The following is a 17,487-nucleotide window of genomic DNA, read 5'->3' as shown; positions in this document are numbered from 1 at the left end:
CAGCAGAGTTTGCGAAGCTCAGTTTAGGGGAGGGATGCAGACGTGGCAAAGATAATTGTGTTCTTCCTGCTTTGTGGAGCCCAGCTGCAGCCAGTAGCTCAAGGTATGGTGTGCAGGATGGACAGTCATCACTTCTGCAGATCACTTTGTGGTGACTCACCCAGAGGATGCAGAGCACGGGGCAGCATGCCTGATCTCTGCTGAAGGTGACGTGACCATAATTCACCTCCCAGTTTGCACGTCTTTCTGTCTGTAGATGATAAAGATGATTGGGGTGTGACAAGAGAGCTAGAATGGGTAGGATGTTGGAGGCGGCTGCCCAAACGTTAACAGAAGCAGGATTTCCCCTCCCAAGTTACTGGTTTACCTTGACAAAGATAGGTTTGCTCATCACTAGGTTAGTCCAATAGGGGCGTGGTGGCTCAGTGGCTAAGACGCTGAGCTTGTCAATCAGAAGGTTGGCAGTTTGGCGGTTCGAATCCCTAGCGCCGCATAACAGAGTGAGCTCCCATTGCTTGTCCCAGCTTCTGTCAACCTAGCAGTTCGAAAGCACGTAAAAAATGCAAGTAGAAAAATAACCACCTTTGGTGGAAAGGGAACAGCATTCCATGCGCCTTTGGTGTTTAGTCATGCCATCCACATGACCACGGAGTCGTCTTCGGACAGCGCTGGCTCTTCGGCTTTGAAACAGAGATGAGCACCGCCCCCTAGAGTCAGGAACGACTAGCACATATGTGCAAGGGAGGAACCTTTACCTAGGTTAGTCCAAGACCTAAAAAGCTGCATTCACAGGTCAGGCTAATCCTCCCCCGTTTTAACCAGGATTAGGTTGAGTGTATAATCTGCAACCAGCTCAGTCCAGTTTGTATTGGGCAAAACCAGAAAATGATGTAACACAGGAACAAAGTTGGATGTGTTATAGGAACTTAACCCGTGAATCAGAAATGAATTTTCTACAATTTTGTGTAGCTCATTTGCCAGAGGTACTTTCTACACAGAAGAAATTAGACTAGATTAGCATCAGAGGTTGGTATTCAGCAGGTTCTGAAGAACCGGGAGTGGAAATTTTGAGTAGTTCTGAGAACGGGTAAATGCCACCTCTGACTGGCCCTGCCCCCTCCTGAGTCTCAGCTGATTGGGAGGGAATGGGGATTCTGCATGGGCACCTTTCCCTGCCACACCCATAGAACCAGTAGTAAAAAAAATTGAATTGCACCACTGGATAGCATAATGCAGTGTTTCTCAACCTTGGCAACTTGAAGATGTCTGGACTTCAACTCCCAGAATTCCCCAGCCAGCATTCGCTGGCTGGGGTATTCTGGGAGTTGAAGTCCAGTCATCTTCAAGTTGCCAAGGTTGAGAAACACTGGCATCATGGTCTCTTCTATGGTTCTCTTTAAAATAAGATTGCATCATTTTTGGTCCAGTATATTGTAGGAACAAGTTCTCAATACAGGTAGTCCTCGACTTATGACCTCAATTAAGCCCGACATTTATGTTACTGAGAAATTTGCTAAGAGAGCTTAATCCCGTTTTACGACACGTTTCTTAAGTGAACCACTGCAGTTGTTAGTCACAATGGCTGTTAATTGAATCTGGCTGCCTTGTTGACTTTGTCAGGTTACAAAAGGGGATCACCTCTTCCTGGCACACCGCATGTGTCACCTGAGTCAGTTGGCAAGCCTCTGAATTTTGATCACGTGACCAGGGGATGCTGCAATAGTCATGTGAAAAGGGCTCCTATGTCACTTTTTTCAGTGCTGTTTTAAAACCGTGAACGGTCAGTAAGTGAACTGTTGTTAAGTCGAGAACTACCTGTATTTTAAGTCAGTATGTTATTTACCTGGGACATGACATGTTCTGGGAACAGAAGCAGCGCTGCATTTCCAGCCACCTGGATTTCGAAGTTAGGATATTGTATGAATCCATCCATTACCTGAAGCCAAGCAGGAGAAACCAGTCAGGGATTGAACAGCGTTTGTTGTTTCCATTCAGCACACACCACTTCCTGTTGGACTGTGTCACAGGCAGGCGGGATCCGAGTCCCAAATAGCATCAGAAGCAGCAGGTCTGGCCTCATCATAGAGGCCCCTGGGGAGCCCGTGACTCATCCCCCGGATCAGCCTTGCAGCTCCCAGCTCAGGGATACAAAATGTGCTTCCCCCCCCCCACCCTGGCTTCATCCTTTTGTATGATGTTTGGTGTGGAAACAACATCAGCTGTAAAGGATTTTAACACAAAGGGCTAGCATGTCGGCTTTTCAGCTTGCTCTTCCTTCTCCCCTTCCCTCCCTCTTTGGATTCGTAGGAAGAGAAGTCATCTTAAGCAGAAATGATCAAATGTATTTATTGTAAGGGCTCAAACCAGCTTGCAAGTCCAACTGACGCCTGAGTCAGCTACCTTGTGATCATAAACATCCATAAAACTTGGTATAGGTATTTGTTCCCTGCTTGTACAATGCATTTAACCCAATAGTATAGCCTTTATCGTCATTGTATATCATGGATACAATGGAATTGGGTTGTTTTGTTTTTTAAAATGAGATTAGATTAGAAATCTAATCTCCAATCAGATTAGAGTAGGGATTCATTGGTTAAACTTGGGAGCACTTTTTATGGTTTCCTGTTTATTTTCTATAAAGCCACATAAATAGGTTTAGTCAATAACTGAGCTAGGAAAATTGTACACACACGACATACGAGAAAAAATGCAGAAAGGATTCACCACCCCTTTATATTATGGGCTTAAAACACAGTGATGTGTGTTCACCAGACTCTTTAACTAATACACAATCTTTAACAGCCCCGCCCACTGCCTTCCAAATGTATAACTCCCATGGCCAGAGGAGCAAGGACAGAATCTTCTATCTATCTAAAAATGGCTGTGTGTATGCGTGTGTGTGTGTACACCAGCATAACTCTGGAACACCTCGAACAAATTTCAACCACACTTGGTACACAGATGACTTACTCTCTGGAAACAAATACTATGGGGGGTAAGATACCCCTAACACCCCTTTGGTGTGTGTGGGTGTGTGTGTGTTTCAGCATTACTTTGACTTGACACTACGGATGTAATTAATTCCTTTTCCTATCTAATGCAGGATTAGCATAAATAAATACCTGGGTTATCAGCTAGTACAGAACAGAATATCACAATTGGAAGGGACCTTGGACGTCTTCTAGTCCAACTCCCTACTCAAGCAGGAGACCCGACACAAATGCGAGACAAATAAATGGCTGCCCAATCTCTTCTTAAAATCCTCCAAAGATGGAGCGCCCACAACTTCTGAAGGCAATCCGTTCCAACTGGTTAATTGTTCTCACTGTCAGGAAATTCCTCCTTAGTTCTAAGTTGGATCTCCTTCTTGACAAGTTTCCACCTGTTATTTCTCCTGCCTTCAGATGCTTTGGAGAAAAGGTTGACTCCCTCTCCTTTGTAACTACGCCTCAGATATTGGAAGGTTGCTATCATGTCACCCCAGTCCTTCTTTTCAATAGGCTACCCAGTTCCTGAAACCGTTCCCCTAATCATCTTGGTTGCTCTTATAAATAAGCTATTTATAATAGCTTATACATAAGCTATTATCCGGGCTTATTATATCCCCGGATAATAAGCCCAATAAGCTTATTATCCGGAGAGGTCTTATTTTCAGGGAAACAGGGTAGCATGTCCACTTTATCCATCAGTGCAGCTATTAAGAAGTGAAAGAGCTATTAAGCTTGGAAATGAAGTCTCAGCTCCTAAAAGACTGCTGCTTTTCAGATGTTATTGAACCTTTACAGCAGAGCTCAGGGAGAAGATTCCAGATTGCAGAACATCTTGTTCTGCACTACCCTGTGAGGCTGCCAACTTCGTGACATCGCAAAACTGCCTTCGAAAGTAAAAATAACTTGAGAAAAAGAGTTCCCCCCCTTCAAATTTGCTATCCATCCCAAACCTGGTTCAATGGAAAGATGTATGAATCAGTAAAGAGGTTAAAGGCCACGACTAACAACAGAAACAGAACAACTATTACGGATACTTCTAATTATAGATGATATTCTAAGCAGGAATCTTCAAACCCCCCCCCCCCAATCCATGGAATGGCATCGGTCTGGGCAACACAATCAAGGAAAGCCCCATCCACGGGATGTAGGCAGCATGTGAAACCATACCCACTTCAGTCCACAGAAAAACCATTCTCCCCGGAACTGGTCCCTGAAGCCTCCAGGATGGGGGCTCAGCCAGGTTCACTTCAGGTTCCGTGGAACGCCGACACCCAAAAAGGTTGGGGGGCTGCTGCCCTAAAACTCTACTGTGCACAGACGGTACACCCCAAAAGACACATAGCCTTTCTCTTTAGAGCAAAGCATGCACAAAAAAATGTTTCCAACAGTTATTTTTAAAATTAAATGGTGGGCCGTTTGAACAGGCCCTTTCCTTGCCCCACAGGTCTCGTATCAATGAAAAGAAGTGCTCCATTCCATATTTATACTGTGGGAGGGAATTGCGAAGAAGAACTGGGCAATTTTTAACAGTTCTGAATACCATTCGATGGCTTTGGCCTTCAGGAAGTATTTGGTCCACTTTTGATGTGAAAGCAGATGCTGGAACTCCTCTTCATCGCTGGAAGCTTCCACAAATTTTTTCAGGTTGTTGAACTGATCAAAACACCTGATGTCATCAATCTCGACGCCTTTATCAATCAAATACGTGATACACGCTTCCACGTCACTCCAGCTGGGTGTGTCACTCAGGGCCATCCAGGCGAAGCAGGAAAACTCTTGCAGAGATGCCATCCACATCTCCAGGTAGTCAATGCAGTGACTGTAGAGGCGACGCACGGCCTCGGAGAAGGCATCACATCCGGCCTCCAGGCCCTCCTTGCGCTTGTCGGCAAGCATCCCCTTCACCGTCAGGGACATGAAGTTCTGGGCTCGACGGTCAAGCAGGATGGTGTGCACAGAATCCAGCGTCTTCATCACCTCCACCAGGGAGTTATTTTCCCGCTCCATCTCCTCAATGTGCAAATGGAAGGCGTTCATCAGCGAATGCATGTGCCAAAGGTAGAGCTCGCCGAACTCATGCTCAAAGAAGCTCTTGAGCACGGCGGGCGGGTTGCTCTGGCCCAAGAAGAAGGACTTCAGGGCCGAATGCATCTGGAGCAGCTTCGTGATGCCCGGGAACAAGGAGAGCCAGCGGGTCCTGACGTGGGAGAGCAGCCGCTTGTATTCCACCTCCACAAAGTCACAGTATTCTTGCAGGGGCTCCGTCCGCACCGCGTAGATGTGGAAGTACTGGTAGATCTTGAGGATGATGTTCTCAACGTCCACCTCGAGGGCGTCTGCTCCATGGTGGATGCAGTTGTGCAAAACGTGGGCAGGGCAGTGCACCCCGATCAACGTCTCTCTCTGGAGGGATTTCTTCAGCCTGGTGAACACGACCCTCGCCTCTTCCTCTTGCCCAACGTCACCAAACATGGTGTTGCAGTTGTCCCCCGCGAACGCCACACACTTCTGAAGCAACCTGTGTTTCTTAAGAGCTTTGACCAGAGAGTCTGAAAGATCCATCTCAGTGGGACTTTCCTGGAGTTCCAGGAGTTTGGTCTTCAAGCCACCGTTCCTGTAGTCGTAATATTGGATGAGTACCGGGACCATTTTCAGGGCCCTGTGGCTGCTGTCATCTATAGCCACCCCGCAGAAAGGGATGCCATGTTCCTCCAAGGCCTTCAGATCAAGGCTCACTGCATGTTGGGCAAGCACAGAGTTCTCGAGACTATCTGTCCTGGTCCAGGTGTTGGAAAATTTCTGCGCTATCTCTGTGTCAGGAAATATTTTTCTGAACAATTCAGACGTGCGGCCTGTTGTTTTGTAACTGTTGCAACTTGGGATGGTGTGCAAGGGTAGCATGCTGTCCGCTGCAGCAAGAGCATCCTCAGCTTTCGTGCCTGGAGTCCCCAGAAATTCGGTCAGCTTTGCAGACCAACTATCTCCTCCAAGAGCTTTCTTGTGCTTTTCGGAGGACATGTGGTAGTCCAGGTCACTGGCACCTTTATGTGCAACTGACACAAACGTGCCAGCTTTGCAGACCAAGCACTCCGCTTCATAGTCATCTCTACCTTTGCGGAAATGAGGATATTTCTGCTTCAGTTTGTCAGTAAAGACGCATTTTCGTTTAGGCATTTTCTATGTTGGGTGTGGCTCCCAAATCCAGCCTGGGAACACTGTAGCAACAAAGTACAAGAGCAAAGTCAGGATAAACGCTAACAATCAATACATTCAATCGATATATTCTATTTTGTATTAAATATTTATTCTACACACATTTAGTATGTTTATAATTAGAAATATATTTTTTTTGCTTACCAAAACTGATTTAGGCTGAAGGATGACACTTATTGAAGGTTAAGTCTAGCAGCTGTCTTAATTTTGATATTCAATGTCCAGAGAGTCATTCTTGAGACATTGTGCTCCTTAGCTTATTCTGATCAGTTTCAATTTTGAAGAAACGTCTTTTTGTTGTTCTTATTGTCACTTAAATAGTTACAAACAGCAACAAACATTTCACATATCTAGGGGAATAGAAGACAGATCAGATTCTCTAGTAACAGGAAGTGTTTCTGGCCTTGATCTTAGCACTTCCTAACTCTAGGATCTGGCTGGAAACTGACTTAAGATTCTCTGCTCCAAAACTGCAGACCTGCACCAAGCCACCCCGTCCTCCCACTCTTATGCTAGATATAAGATCCCACCTTTTTATTGCTAACATGGCCGTGGGCACAAGCAGATACTGCACTGCACGTGTAGCCATGGAGAAAAACGTGTATTTAAAGCCTGGACCTTCCTCTGCCAAATGCCTATTTCCCTAATGGGTACGCCTTGATGTGATCATCTTTATTACGATTTATTGTCTGCTTCTTTACAGGGGGAAGAAACAGTACTTGTAGTTACTTAGGTAACAATATTCAATGAAGCACAGTATGCATCGGCTCCCTTAAAGTTTGTTCCATGCCTTCAACCCTCCCTATCACGTTCCTTCTGTCCTGGCCTCTTTTCTGCTTTGTGATCCTTGGGGCTGACTGAATTCTTTCGCGTTGATCGTGGGGCCATCAAAGAGCTTTTGAGATGTTTTATGACAGTATTATTGCTAGACTCTCGAACGACAATGAATTAACGCAACACCGGACAACCACGCCAAATAGAAAAAGAGGTAAAGGAAAGGGTGCAAAGCCGTATCTGAGTGCAAACTCCAGACCATGGAACAAGGACACAGGGCTTTCTGTATTCCGTTTGCTGGCCACTTAGTGGCTGTCTGGATTCTTGCAAGCTAGCTAGGGCAGTCCCACAGATCCAGGCACTCCTAAAGAGGGTGTCCCTCTAGCCAACCCCCTTGCGCCTGTTAATCTCACCTCATAAAAGGCAGGCACACAGAGAAAGCTCTGGGTACCTTCTTTCCTTTCGGTGCCCTCCAAAAATCCTGGAATTGAACTCTCACGCATCCACACACTCACCCCACGCACAAGCCTGGATGGAGGAAAATTCCATGCAGCTCCAGGGAGGTGATGGTGATGGGGGGGGGAGGGGGGGAAGAGGAAGTAAAACAAGATCCGGCTGCTGATTCGCCATTTTGCAGATCCTCCCCCTCCAAGCCACCACAAATAGCCGCATCGTACAGAATTCAATCAAAAGGTGGGGGGGGGGAGCTGCCACCCTTAGGGTGAGTTTGCACATTTATATAATTCTGCGGTTGCTGTTCTGTTTGGAAAACCAACACATGCGCACACAGGATTGTTTTTTCCCCCCTGGATATATACAACACAGCGAATCTGGAACAAAGGGCGAGAGGCTGGATTTCTAAATCCCTCTAAATAAACAAAGAACAAAATATTGACTGTGTTTCTTTTTTACTTCTTACTTGACTCGGTCTTCCAGATGCCTTGTGCAACAGGTCACAGTCACAGAAACTGCACGCCCCACATCAATTAAGCATGGCCTTTAACCCTAGCCTGTGTATTATGTTTAGGCACCTGACGCCATTGTTTGTGCACAATGACACAAATACACATTTGTGCAGGCATACTGATTTGTAAGCCACGATTTAGGGCACACAGGAACATAGCTTCACTATTTGTTTAACAGACCTGGATAAAAACACTTGACGGCTTAATTCAGAATGCGATGCAGTATCTGGATTTAGATACCGTGTGTCCCACTATGGTTCACTTGGTTTTAGTTCGGTATTTTGGAAGCCGTGGCTCCTGGCTGAGTGTAGTATAATTTATCAAGGGAGGTGTGGTGAAGTTTTGTGCAGACTCAGAATTGTCAGCAACGTCATGGCCCACACGCCAGCCTCCTTAAACGTCTGCAAATTCAATCATCTCCAGGAACCTCCATCTGACATGGCTGCCCTTTTCTTCTTAGGACTCAGACTGCTGAAAAGGCAGAGCTTTCCATGACAGTGGAAAAGCACAAGCAATGAGTCATTATTTTCTGCGGCCATTTCTTTACAGCTAATTATCACCAAGAAATTAAAAGAGGCTTGCTCGTAGGGAGGAAAGTAATGGCAAATCTAGACAGCCTACTAAAAAGCAGAGGCATCACCCTGCCAACAAAAGTGCGCCTATTCAAGGCGATGGTTTTCCCAGTTGCCATGGATGTCTGTGAAGGTTGGACCATAAGGAAGGCTGAGACCAAATAATGGAGGCCTTTGAACTCTGGTGCTGGAGAAGACTCCTGCATTGAGTCCCTTGGACTGCAAGGCCATCCAACCGGTCAGTCCTAGAGGAGATCCACCCTGACTGCTCTATCATCTATCTATCTGTTTATCTATCTATCTATCTATCTATCTATCTATCTATCTATCTATCTATCTATCATCTATCTATCTATCTATCTATCTATCATCTATCTATCTATCTATCTATCTATCTATCTATCTATCTATCTATCTATCATCTATCTATCTACCTACCTACCTACCTACCTACCTACCTACCTACCTACCGCCTGTGAGTCCATTGGACTGCAAGGCCATCCAACTGATCTCCTAGAGGAGATCAACTCTGACTGCTCTTTAGAAGGCCAGTCCTGAAGAGGAAACTCAATGAGAGTTGAATGAGCCATCAAATGAGAAGGAAGGACTCCCTGAAGAAGAGCCTCATGCTGGGAACAATGGAGGGCAAAAGAAGAAGGGGACGGCAGAGAGTGATGTGGCTGGATGGAGTCATTGAAGAAGTCGGGGTGAGCTTCAATGGAGTCCAGAGGATGGTAGAGGACTGGAAGGCCTGGGGGAATGTTGTCCATGGGGTCACGATGGGTTGGATACGACTTCGCAACTAACAACACAAATTACCACCTCTGAGCTGCAATTGTCACAGAATATAAAACTGGATAAAATAATAAATGATAAAACTGAAGACAGAAAACATAAAGAAGTAAAATCATCCAAGTGAGAAAACTCATTGGCACCAATCCAATCAATCTCATAAACATCTGGGAAGGGAATTGAGATTTCTAAGGGAGGCCATTCCAACAGATGGAGGCCACCTCACAAAACTCTACCCCCTTCTTACTCTCCCAAGTGGAGGGGACTAAAAGGATCTCCAATAATAGCCAGTATTTGCAAACAGTGGTCTGAAAATACTTATGGAGCCTAATCTAATGAGTGGCTCTAAAAGGTCAAAACAGCATTCTGAATTGAAGCCCGAAACCTACCGACAGGCAATGGAGCACCCACAACATGGGTGTCTGAAGCAGCATCCAAGTAGCCATGTTTCTGTGTAATCTTCAGTGGCACATGGTGGCGATCTGATCAGGTGGTCATAAGGTCCAGCTCTGCACCAGGCAGAGTTGGGCATAGGACTCCTGCCATGGCCTCCATCGTCCATCCAGAAGGATTTCCATTTTGAGGACTTGCTGACAACGACACCCCATCTGAAGTTAAGGCTGGAGCACACAGGTGGTCCTTAAACAAAACGTACATCTGGTTAATATTTACCTTCATCCCATAGAAATCCTATCTGGCTTCTACAGCATACCTGGCCCCATGCAGATGGAAATTTTGATATTGATGTCCCAAAGGTGCTTTTTCAGGAAGGCAACTGGACTTTCTTGCCTCCTGAAAAAACACCTTTGAGAAAACCATGACCTGGATGACTGAGAATCTCCATAGAGATTGCTATTGATGGTAATGGTCCTCAAAGCAACTGCTATCCTGTTAAAATAGGGGTGAGGGAATTGACTCTTCAGGACCCCCCCCCCAAATGAGCTATTAGGGCAATCTCTTCTCACCTTCCTCACCCCCACCCCACAAATACCACACAGTAAGGGAAGAACAGTGAGAGCAATTAACCCATGGGACAGAAGTTGTGAAAGTTTCAACACTGGAAGCCTTCAAGAAGAGACTGGACAAGATCCCTTCCAACTCTGTTAATCTGTAACAAACCTTCTACCAAGACGCTGTGCCTAATCTCCAACTGTCATGTAAGAACAAGTACATCGTGGTATATGGTGTCAAAAACTATTCCGGACTCCTCCAATTCCTGTTCTAGATCCCAATGAAGGCCATCCACCTTCATTGGAGAAGAAGGAATCAGAAGAACAACAAAAAACTGGGAAATGCACCAGCTGAAGTGAAGAAGGAAAAGACATCAAACCTCATCATCCCGTTGTATTTCTTCGGGGCCGTCTAGATCAGTGATGGCAGACGGAGGGGCCAAACTGCAACCCAAAACCCGCTTATTTATCATAAAGTGCCAATACAGCAATTTAACCTGAATAATGAGGTTTTACTACCTAAAATAATGATAAAGGCAGCAGTTCAGCTAATTGTTCTAAGGAAAACGTGATAAATGCACTTTTATGCCCCTTCATTTTTTTCCTGCTTTTGAATTATGTTTAGGAACAATAAAAAAGAATTTTTTGTAACATCATTTATCTTCCCCTCCCTCTTTCCTCCCTTTCTCTTTCCCTCCATTTCTCTTCCCCTCCCACTTTCCTCATCTCCGTTTCTCTCCCCTCCCTTTCTCTTTCCCTCCCACTCTTTCTCTTCCCCCTTTCCCACCTCCTTTTTCTCTCTTCTCCCCTTTCTCTTTTTCCCTCCCTCTTTTTCTTCCCCCACTTTTCTCATCTCCATTTGTTTCTCTTTCCCTCCCTATCTTCCCCCCTTTCCCTCCGTTTCTTTCCCTTCCTCCCTCTTTCCGTGTTTCTTTCCCTCTTTCTCTTTTTCCCTTTCCCTCCCTCTCTTCCCCCACTTTCTCTCATCTCCCTTTGTTTCTTTCTTTCCCTCCCTATCTTCCCCCCCTTTCCCTTTGTTTCTTTCCCTCCCCCCACGTTTCTTTCCCTCCCTCTTTCTCCTCTCCCCTTTCTCTTTCCCTCTCTCTCTTTCCCCACTCTCTCTCATCTCCGTGTTTCTGTCTTTCTCTCCCCCTCGCTATCTCTTCCCCCCCTTTCCCTCCATCTCTCTTTCCCTTGTTTCTCTTTCCCTCCCTCTCTCTAGACTCTCTATAGATCCTTCCAAAAGGCCTACCATGAAGCATCAGAGATCTCAACCAAAGAAACAAGAATTTACATCACTGGGAGAATGATACAAGCAGGGAATAATAATAACAGAATAGCAGGAGTTGAAAGGGACCTTGTAGGTCATCTAGTCCACCCCACCCCCCAAAGCAGGAGACCCTACTGGAGTTAAAAGAAAATGCTGTTACAACCAAACGAAGGTGCTTGTGAGAACTGGGGTGCATTGACCCATAAGAAGAAAGATTGCCTAGAGTAGTGGTACCCAACCTGGGGCCCATGCCCCACAGGGAAGGGGGGGCAATTTGATTTTTAATGGGGCCAGTTTGAACCTTGTTTAAACCAACTTAATGGCCTTTTAGGCTTCACTTTTTAAGTAAATTAAGAATTATATGTCACACGTGGGTGGGGGCATCAGGATTTGAAAGATGCTTACCACCGGGCCTAGAAAAAAGTTGGGAGCAGGGGGTTGGATTAGATGACCTCCAAGGTCCCTTGCAACCTATCCCAATTCCGGACAAACGGCTGTCCAGTCTCTTCTAAAATCACTTCCAGCCCTTCGCCCGTTTTTTTTTTTAATCCCTTCCTCTTCTCCGGGTCAACTAAAGAGCTTTCGGTCACCCAAGTGCGAAGACTACAAAATGGGCGGTGAATACAGTCACCAGGTTCTCTTATGTCGTGTGTTTACATAACCCGAGAAGTCACCCGGGCTAACGGAGATATACCAGCCCCGCTTGAAATACGTAACAAACATTATTCCCTCATATATTGTGACTAAAGTTAAAAAGTGCAAAAAAAAAAAAAAATCTCCTCAGAAAAGGCCCGGAGCGGGGGGGGGGGCGTACCAGAGTTGCGCATGCGCGCTGCGGCCCTGCGGCATCCGGAACCTTCTCGCCTGCCAGAACTGGTTTGAACCGGTTAGAACCGCCCGCTCCTGCTCCCCCCTCCCTTCGCCTGGGTTCTGCTGCGACACAATCACCCCTTGTCCATTCACCGTCTTTCGCTCAGGGTTATCCCTCCGCGCCGCGTCAGCCCCGCCCTCCTTCCCCCCCCCATCTCGACGTTAAGATGGCGTCGGCGCCGACGGCCGAACACAAAATGGCCGCCGAGCTGTGTCGTCTCTACTGCTGCGGGATCGGGGAGGGGCTTCCTTTTGGTTCCCCCCCCCCGCCCCGCCTTCCCCTTCCCGGATTGGATTTCCATGCTTGCTATTGCATGAAGTTAAAATGCAACCAGGAGTCCAACAGGCTTTGAAGGATAATGGAGCTAAAAGAATTTAAGCACCTGCCATTGCAAACCCATAGGATTTAATGCATGGGTGTTCAAACTTGGGAACTTTTAAGACTTGTGGACTTCAACTCCCAGAATTCCCCAGCCAGCTCAGCTGCTCGGGGAATTCTGGGAGTTGAAGTCCACAAGTCCACATGTTGCTCGGTGGGGGAAAGATGTGTTAAGTGAGCTTTGCCTCACTTTACGACCTTTCTTGCCGCCGTTGTTAAGTGAATCACTGCAGTTAGCAACCTGGTTTTTGGTTGAATCCATTTGCCTGTGTTTGTAGGTTGCCAAAGTGACCCCCTGGGGGCATTGTGACCGTCGTAAATGTGAATCAGTGGCCAAGCATCCGAATGTCAGTCACATGACTCTGGGGATGCCGCAATGGTCATAAGTGTGAAAAACGGCCATGTCACTTTTAGTAACTTCGAACTGTCACTAAATGAACTAGTATGCATTAAAATGATCTGTTGGGGCCAAATTATCGGAACAATCTTGCATAAGGTTTCCTAAATTGTTTTGTACTCAAAAGATTCCGCAAATTGTGGTGGGAGGGGGCACAGCCAACACAAGAAACAGTATGAAAAATTTGTAACAATGTTTTGGGCAACTTGTATTAGTTTGGGAGGAAATAACGAATTAACAAACGAATCAACAAGTCCTCGCCAGTAGAGGGCCTTTGTACAGGGCGGGGCATAACCTTTTCCTAGGGGGTCACAGCAACACTTGTAATAACAACACAAATAATTCATACACCATTCGAAAGCCCATCAAAAACTGAGTTTATTGACACGATTTAATAGTCAGTATGACCACCATTAGCCCTTCGAACAGCATTCAAACGAGGTGGATAAGAACACAACAAATCTTCAAACAGTTCCGTTCGATTTTCCAGATTTTTCAACACAGTTTCCAAATTCATTCTCAAAGTTTCAACCGAATATCGATTTTGACCTTGCTCCTGAATCATCAGAGCTTCCACTTCATCCTTAATTATGGCCCCAATGTTCTCTGCCGGATTGAGATCTGGCGAATTTCCCGGCCAGACGTCATTGCCCCAAAATTCGACATTGTTGTCCTTTAACAATTGCTGAGTCGCATTTGCACGCATGCAAGGAGCTTTGTCATGAAGAAAGACAGCCTCACCAACCACCAAGACATTGTCTGGATCACTGAGAAATGGAATGACATTCTCCAATAAAATTTTCTCACAGAAATAACTGCCATCCCAGGATTCCCCTTTATCCTTCAAAACCCAATGCAGTTTCTTGGCTGTGAAAATGACGAAAATCCCGATGCAAGTCGGATTGCGAACGATTTGTCGATATCGTTCATGTTTGGCGATGTCGTCGACGTCTTTAGCCCAAATTCGATCGTTCTGGAAATTCGGTTTTCGAATGGCATAAACGAAGAATTCGTCAGATGGCGCCAAATGAAGAAAATCTTCCTCGGTCCATTCAGACAACCAATCGCACAACCAAAGCCGATCTTGAACGTGTGTTTGAGTTTTCAATGGTTTGCAAATGACGTGGAATGGCTTCAAACCTTCTCGTTCTCGATATCGGCCGATTGTCCTTTGATCAACTCGTTTTCCACGAATTTGAAGGATTTCTTGGGCCACTTTTCGGTTTCCTTTTCATTGTTTGCGACTGCCAGTTGCAATGATGGCTTTGCTTTCTTGGGACAGTTGCAGAGGACGCCCTTCTCCAAATTTTGTGAAACATTCTTGGGCTGTTTTGTTCCAATTATCAGTAACCCAATCCGGATGACGTTTCAATTTGTTTGCAATCCATTTTCGATTGATAAACGTCGCTCCAGCATCGCGAGCCTCTCGAAAGGCAATGCATTTTATTCTGTCAATGATCCTTTGTTCTTCCGAATCGAATTTTCCAGCCATTCTTAAAGCAAATTTAACATTTAATAGCTCATTCAATTCAGTTTTTTATGGGCTTTAAAATGAGGTGTCGCGGAAGTTGTAAACTGCTGTCGATCTTGCTGTGACCCCCTAGGAAAAGGTTATGCCCCGCCCTGTATGCAAGGGACTATTTTTTCTGAGGTAGGCAGTGGAAGGAGCTGCAAATTCCAGGATGTGAGATGTCCACCTATAAATAGTGGCTCGAGGCGTTCCGTTGTCAGAGCTGCAGGGAGGCTAGGACAGAGAGGAGGGAGGTTTTTTGCTGAGGGGATAACTAGACTTTAAAAAGGAAACTAAAACAGCCTAAAATCCTTTAAAAGGGATAGCTAAGGTTTTTTTAAAAAAAGCAACTGAGGCTTTTCTTCGATTAAAATACTCAGATACTTAGAGCTTAAAAAGAATAGGCAACCTAGGTAATTCTAAATTAAACCAGAAAATAGAAGAAGATGGAATAGAATTGAAGATTTCTTTTAAAATCCGAGGGACAAATTCCTGTAAAAGGGCTTTTATTTAAAAAAAAACCAAAACCAAACTCCCTCGAATCTGAAATGAAGGCAAACTGAAAAGATAAGAAGGCTTTGAAAGATCAAGAAAATTGAAGATAGAAAACAAGATATAATGGAAAACGGTAGAAAATTTAAAAAAAATACACCGTTCGACGTTTCAGCTTTAGAAGTTAAAATTAGCCATAGAGGAGGTAAAAAAAGAAAAGAGCATGGATGATGCGAAGTCTGCTTCAAGCAGAGTTGACCAAAAGGAAAGAGGAAAAAAAATGGAGGGTTTCTTTCAAAGAAGTGGCAACAAAGGTAACTATAAAAAAAAGGTGAGCGCCTTGTTGCTGAAGTAGGAAAAAACAAGACTTGAAGATTTTCTACAGAGGCAAGACTTAGAAGAGAGAATTTAGAAGATGAAGAGAGAAGGAAAAAAAGACGGGTAGGGAAAAAAAGAAGCAAAAATCCAGGCTAAAGAAGTAGAAAATTAGCGAAGAGGAAGGCAAAGGGAACAAAAAGGACTTTAAAAGTAGTATAAACAACCCTCTTGCTTGTTTAGTTTTGAGCTAAAGCCCTGCTGGTGAACCAAAAGCCTTTTCCAAGGGGGCATTGGTTTAAATTTTGCTTGCAAAGCTTTATATTGGTCAGGATGCTATTTAAAAGCAGTTTTGAAGATAGACGCCAAAAAAAAAGACTTTTTAAAAGCTGTTTTCTCAACTGGCGTGAAAACGAAGCTAGGAAGGCGGTAGACCCCCAAGAAAGGAAGCCAAAACCCATTGGTGAAGCAGGGAAGGAAAAGCAGGAAAAGCAAAGTAGAAGAGAGGGCATGGGAAGATCCCTTTAGAGATGCTTCTAGAACAAGCCAAGAATATCCTCTGTTAGGGGACCCATGACGAAGACCCGTAAAAGGCCTCGTGCGTTGTGTATCGTAGTTGGTAACCGCCTCATCTTATTGGCAACGTCTTTTTATTTAGGGCTGCGCTGGTCGTAAATTGGGTTTGTCCGTAAATTTGGGGGTTTATTCTCGGAGCTGCGGGGGGAGGCGGGGCTGTTGGTCTCTCTCTTTACAGGTGTACCGTAATGTCCTTAGTCGGCTGTTTGCTGGGAAGCTATTGGGCGGTCTTCGCAAGCCAACCAAGCCAGCAGTTCCTGTGCTTAAAAAGTAGCCATTGTTTCTGCTTGTTCCCTCTTCTCCCCCCCTTTCCTCCACAAGAAAATAGCTAGAATCCTTGAGGCTGTGTGTAAACCACCCTCCCCAGAATGGGTGAGTTGAAATCCCCTGGTGGGAACGACAGGATTTTGCAGGTAGAGTTATAAAAAGGGTGAAAAATTGTACTTGATTTGTAGCCATTTGCCGGGTGGATAGCTATTCTGGGTGGAGGGGTGGGCATTTGCAATGTTGTGTTGAGATTTTGTCCCTTCAGGTGTATGTAGAGCCAGAGGAATCCACAAAAAGTCCCCCGTGTGTTTCATAAGGAAAAAAAATGCCAAGGAAGTGACTTGAGGATGACTTGAATAACTCCAGTGTAAACAAGCAAAGGAAGGAACATAATGAAACCAGGCGTGGCGATGCAAACTTTTAACTCCTAGGAGGAAATGGCTCCTTGGCATCTGTAGTGGGGGAGGAACTGCGCAGGACCATAAGTCCCAACCTCTTGGTTGTAACCACCCTTTTTTTATTCCCTACAAGAGGGTTAAGTATATAGATGTTTATAGACAGCAAACATTTCATCTGGGAGTGTGTTCTGGGGGGGTGAGGGGTGGGGAGGATAAATGCCAGCTTCTCTCTAGCTTCTCTGCAGGTACTATAGCATCCTCTGGTGGCTTGACTTAGAAGTTGCTTGCTGCTCTTATGGCAAAGACCACCACCCTCCCTCTGAGGCTGGACCTCACTTTCCTGGGAAGAAAGGACAGACAGTGCCTAGAATTGGAAGTTGTTGTGGAATTGTGATCCATTTACGCAGCATTTGCAGAAGAGCTGAGAAGTTGAAAGCTAAGTTCTTAAGAGAAAAAAAAACAGTGTTTGATATGAAGTAGAGGGGGATTTTTAATTAACCAGTATTGGGGTGGGGAAGGGGAGAGAATAATTTTCTGTGTTTTTCTTAGATTATTTCTCCAGGATATCCATAATTTTTAGGTCTGGAAAAATAGCCTAGTCTGGCAAGTAATTTTCTGCAGTAGAAATTGAGACAATTGGAGGAGATTGGCCTTTAATGGCAAATGCTTATACATTTCCAGCTAAAAAAGCTGTGTTATGACTGAGCTGTAAAAAAATAGATCCAACTCCTACATTTCCTATTAAGGGGAGGAGAGA

General features: G+C 45.2%; 1 protein-coding gene across 5 annotated transcripts; it reads right to left on the bottom strand.

Moving 5' to 3' along the window:
• Window positions 1-3,500: 3,500 nt before the first annotated feature.
• On the bottom strand, window positions 3,501-12,462 carry LOC116520010. 5 transcript variants are annotated; one of them, XM_032234140.1, is made up of 3 exons: window positions 12,341-12,462; window positions 9,696-9,945; window positions 3,501-6,205 (listed from the first exon to the last, which is right to left on the bottom strand). In XM_032234140.1, the coding sequence occupies exon 3, from the start codon at window positions 6,162-6,164 to the stop codon at window positions 4,443-4,445; it is 1,722 nt and encodes a 573-aa protein (XP_032090031.1). In that variant the 5' UTR covers window positions 6,165-6,205; window positions 9,696-9,945; window positions 12,341-12,462; the 3' UTR covers window positions 3,501-4,442. The 5 variants fall into 5 exon arrangements, with proteins under 5 accessions (XP_032090031.1, XP_032090026.1, XP_032090027.1 ...); XM_032234135.1 differs by lacking the exons at window positions 9,696-9,945; window positions 12,341-12,462 and adding exons at window positions 6,348-6,553; window positions 7,391-7,660; XM_032234136.1 differs by lacking the exons at window positions 9,696-9,945; window positions 12,341-12,462 and adding exons at window positions 6,348-6,553; window positions 7,493-7,660.
• Between the last annotated feature and the right edge of the window lie 5,025 nt (window positions 12,463-17,487).

Source organism: Thamnophis elegans, chromosome 17, assembly GCF_009769535.1.
Source record: "Thamnophis elegans isolate rThaEle1 chromosome 17, rThaEle1.pri, whole genome shotgun sequence".
Taxonomy (NCBI): domain Eukaryota; kingdom Metazoa; phylum Chordata; class Lepidosauria; order Squamata; family Colubridae; genus Thamnophis; species Thamnophis elegans.
Note: the sequence above shows the minus strand (reverse complement) of the source record. Positions and strands in the feature narration are given on the sequence as shown.

Excerpts from the sequence above, each read along its gene's own strand:
- LOC116520010 (XM_032234140.1), bottom strand. The coding sequence starts at position 6,164 with ATGCCTAAACGAAAATGCGTCTTTACTGACAAACTGAAGCAGAAATAT.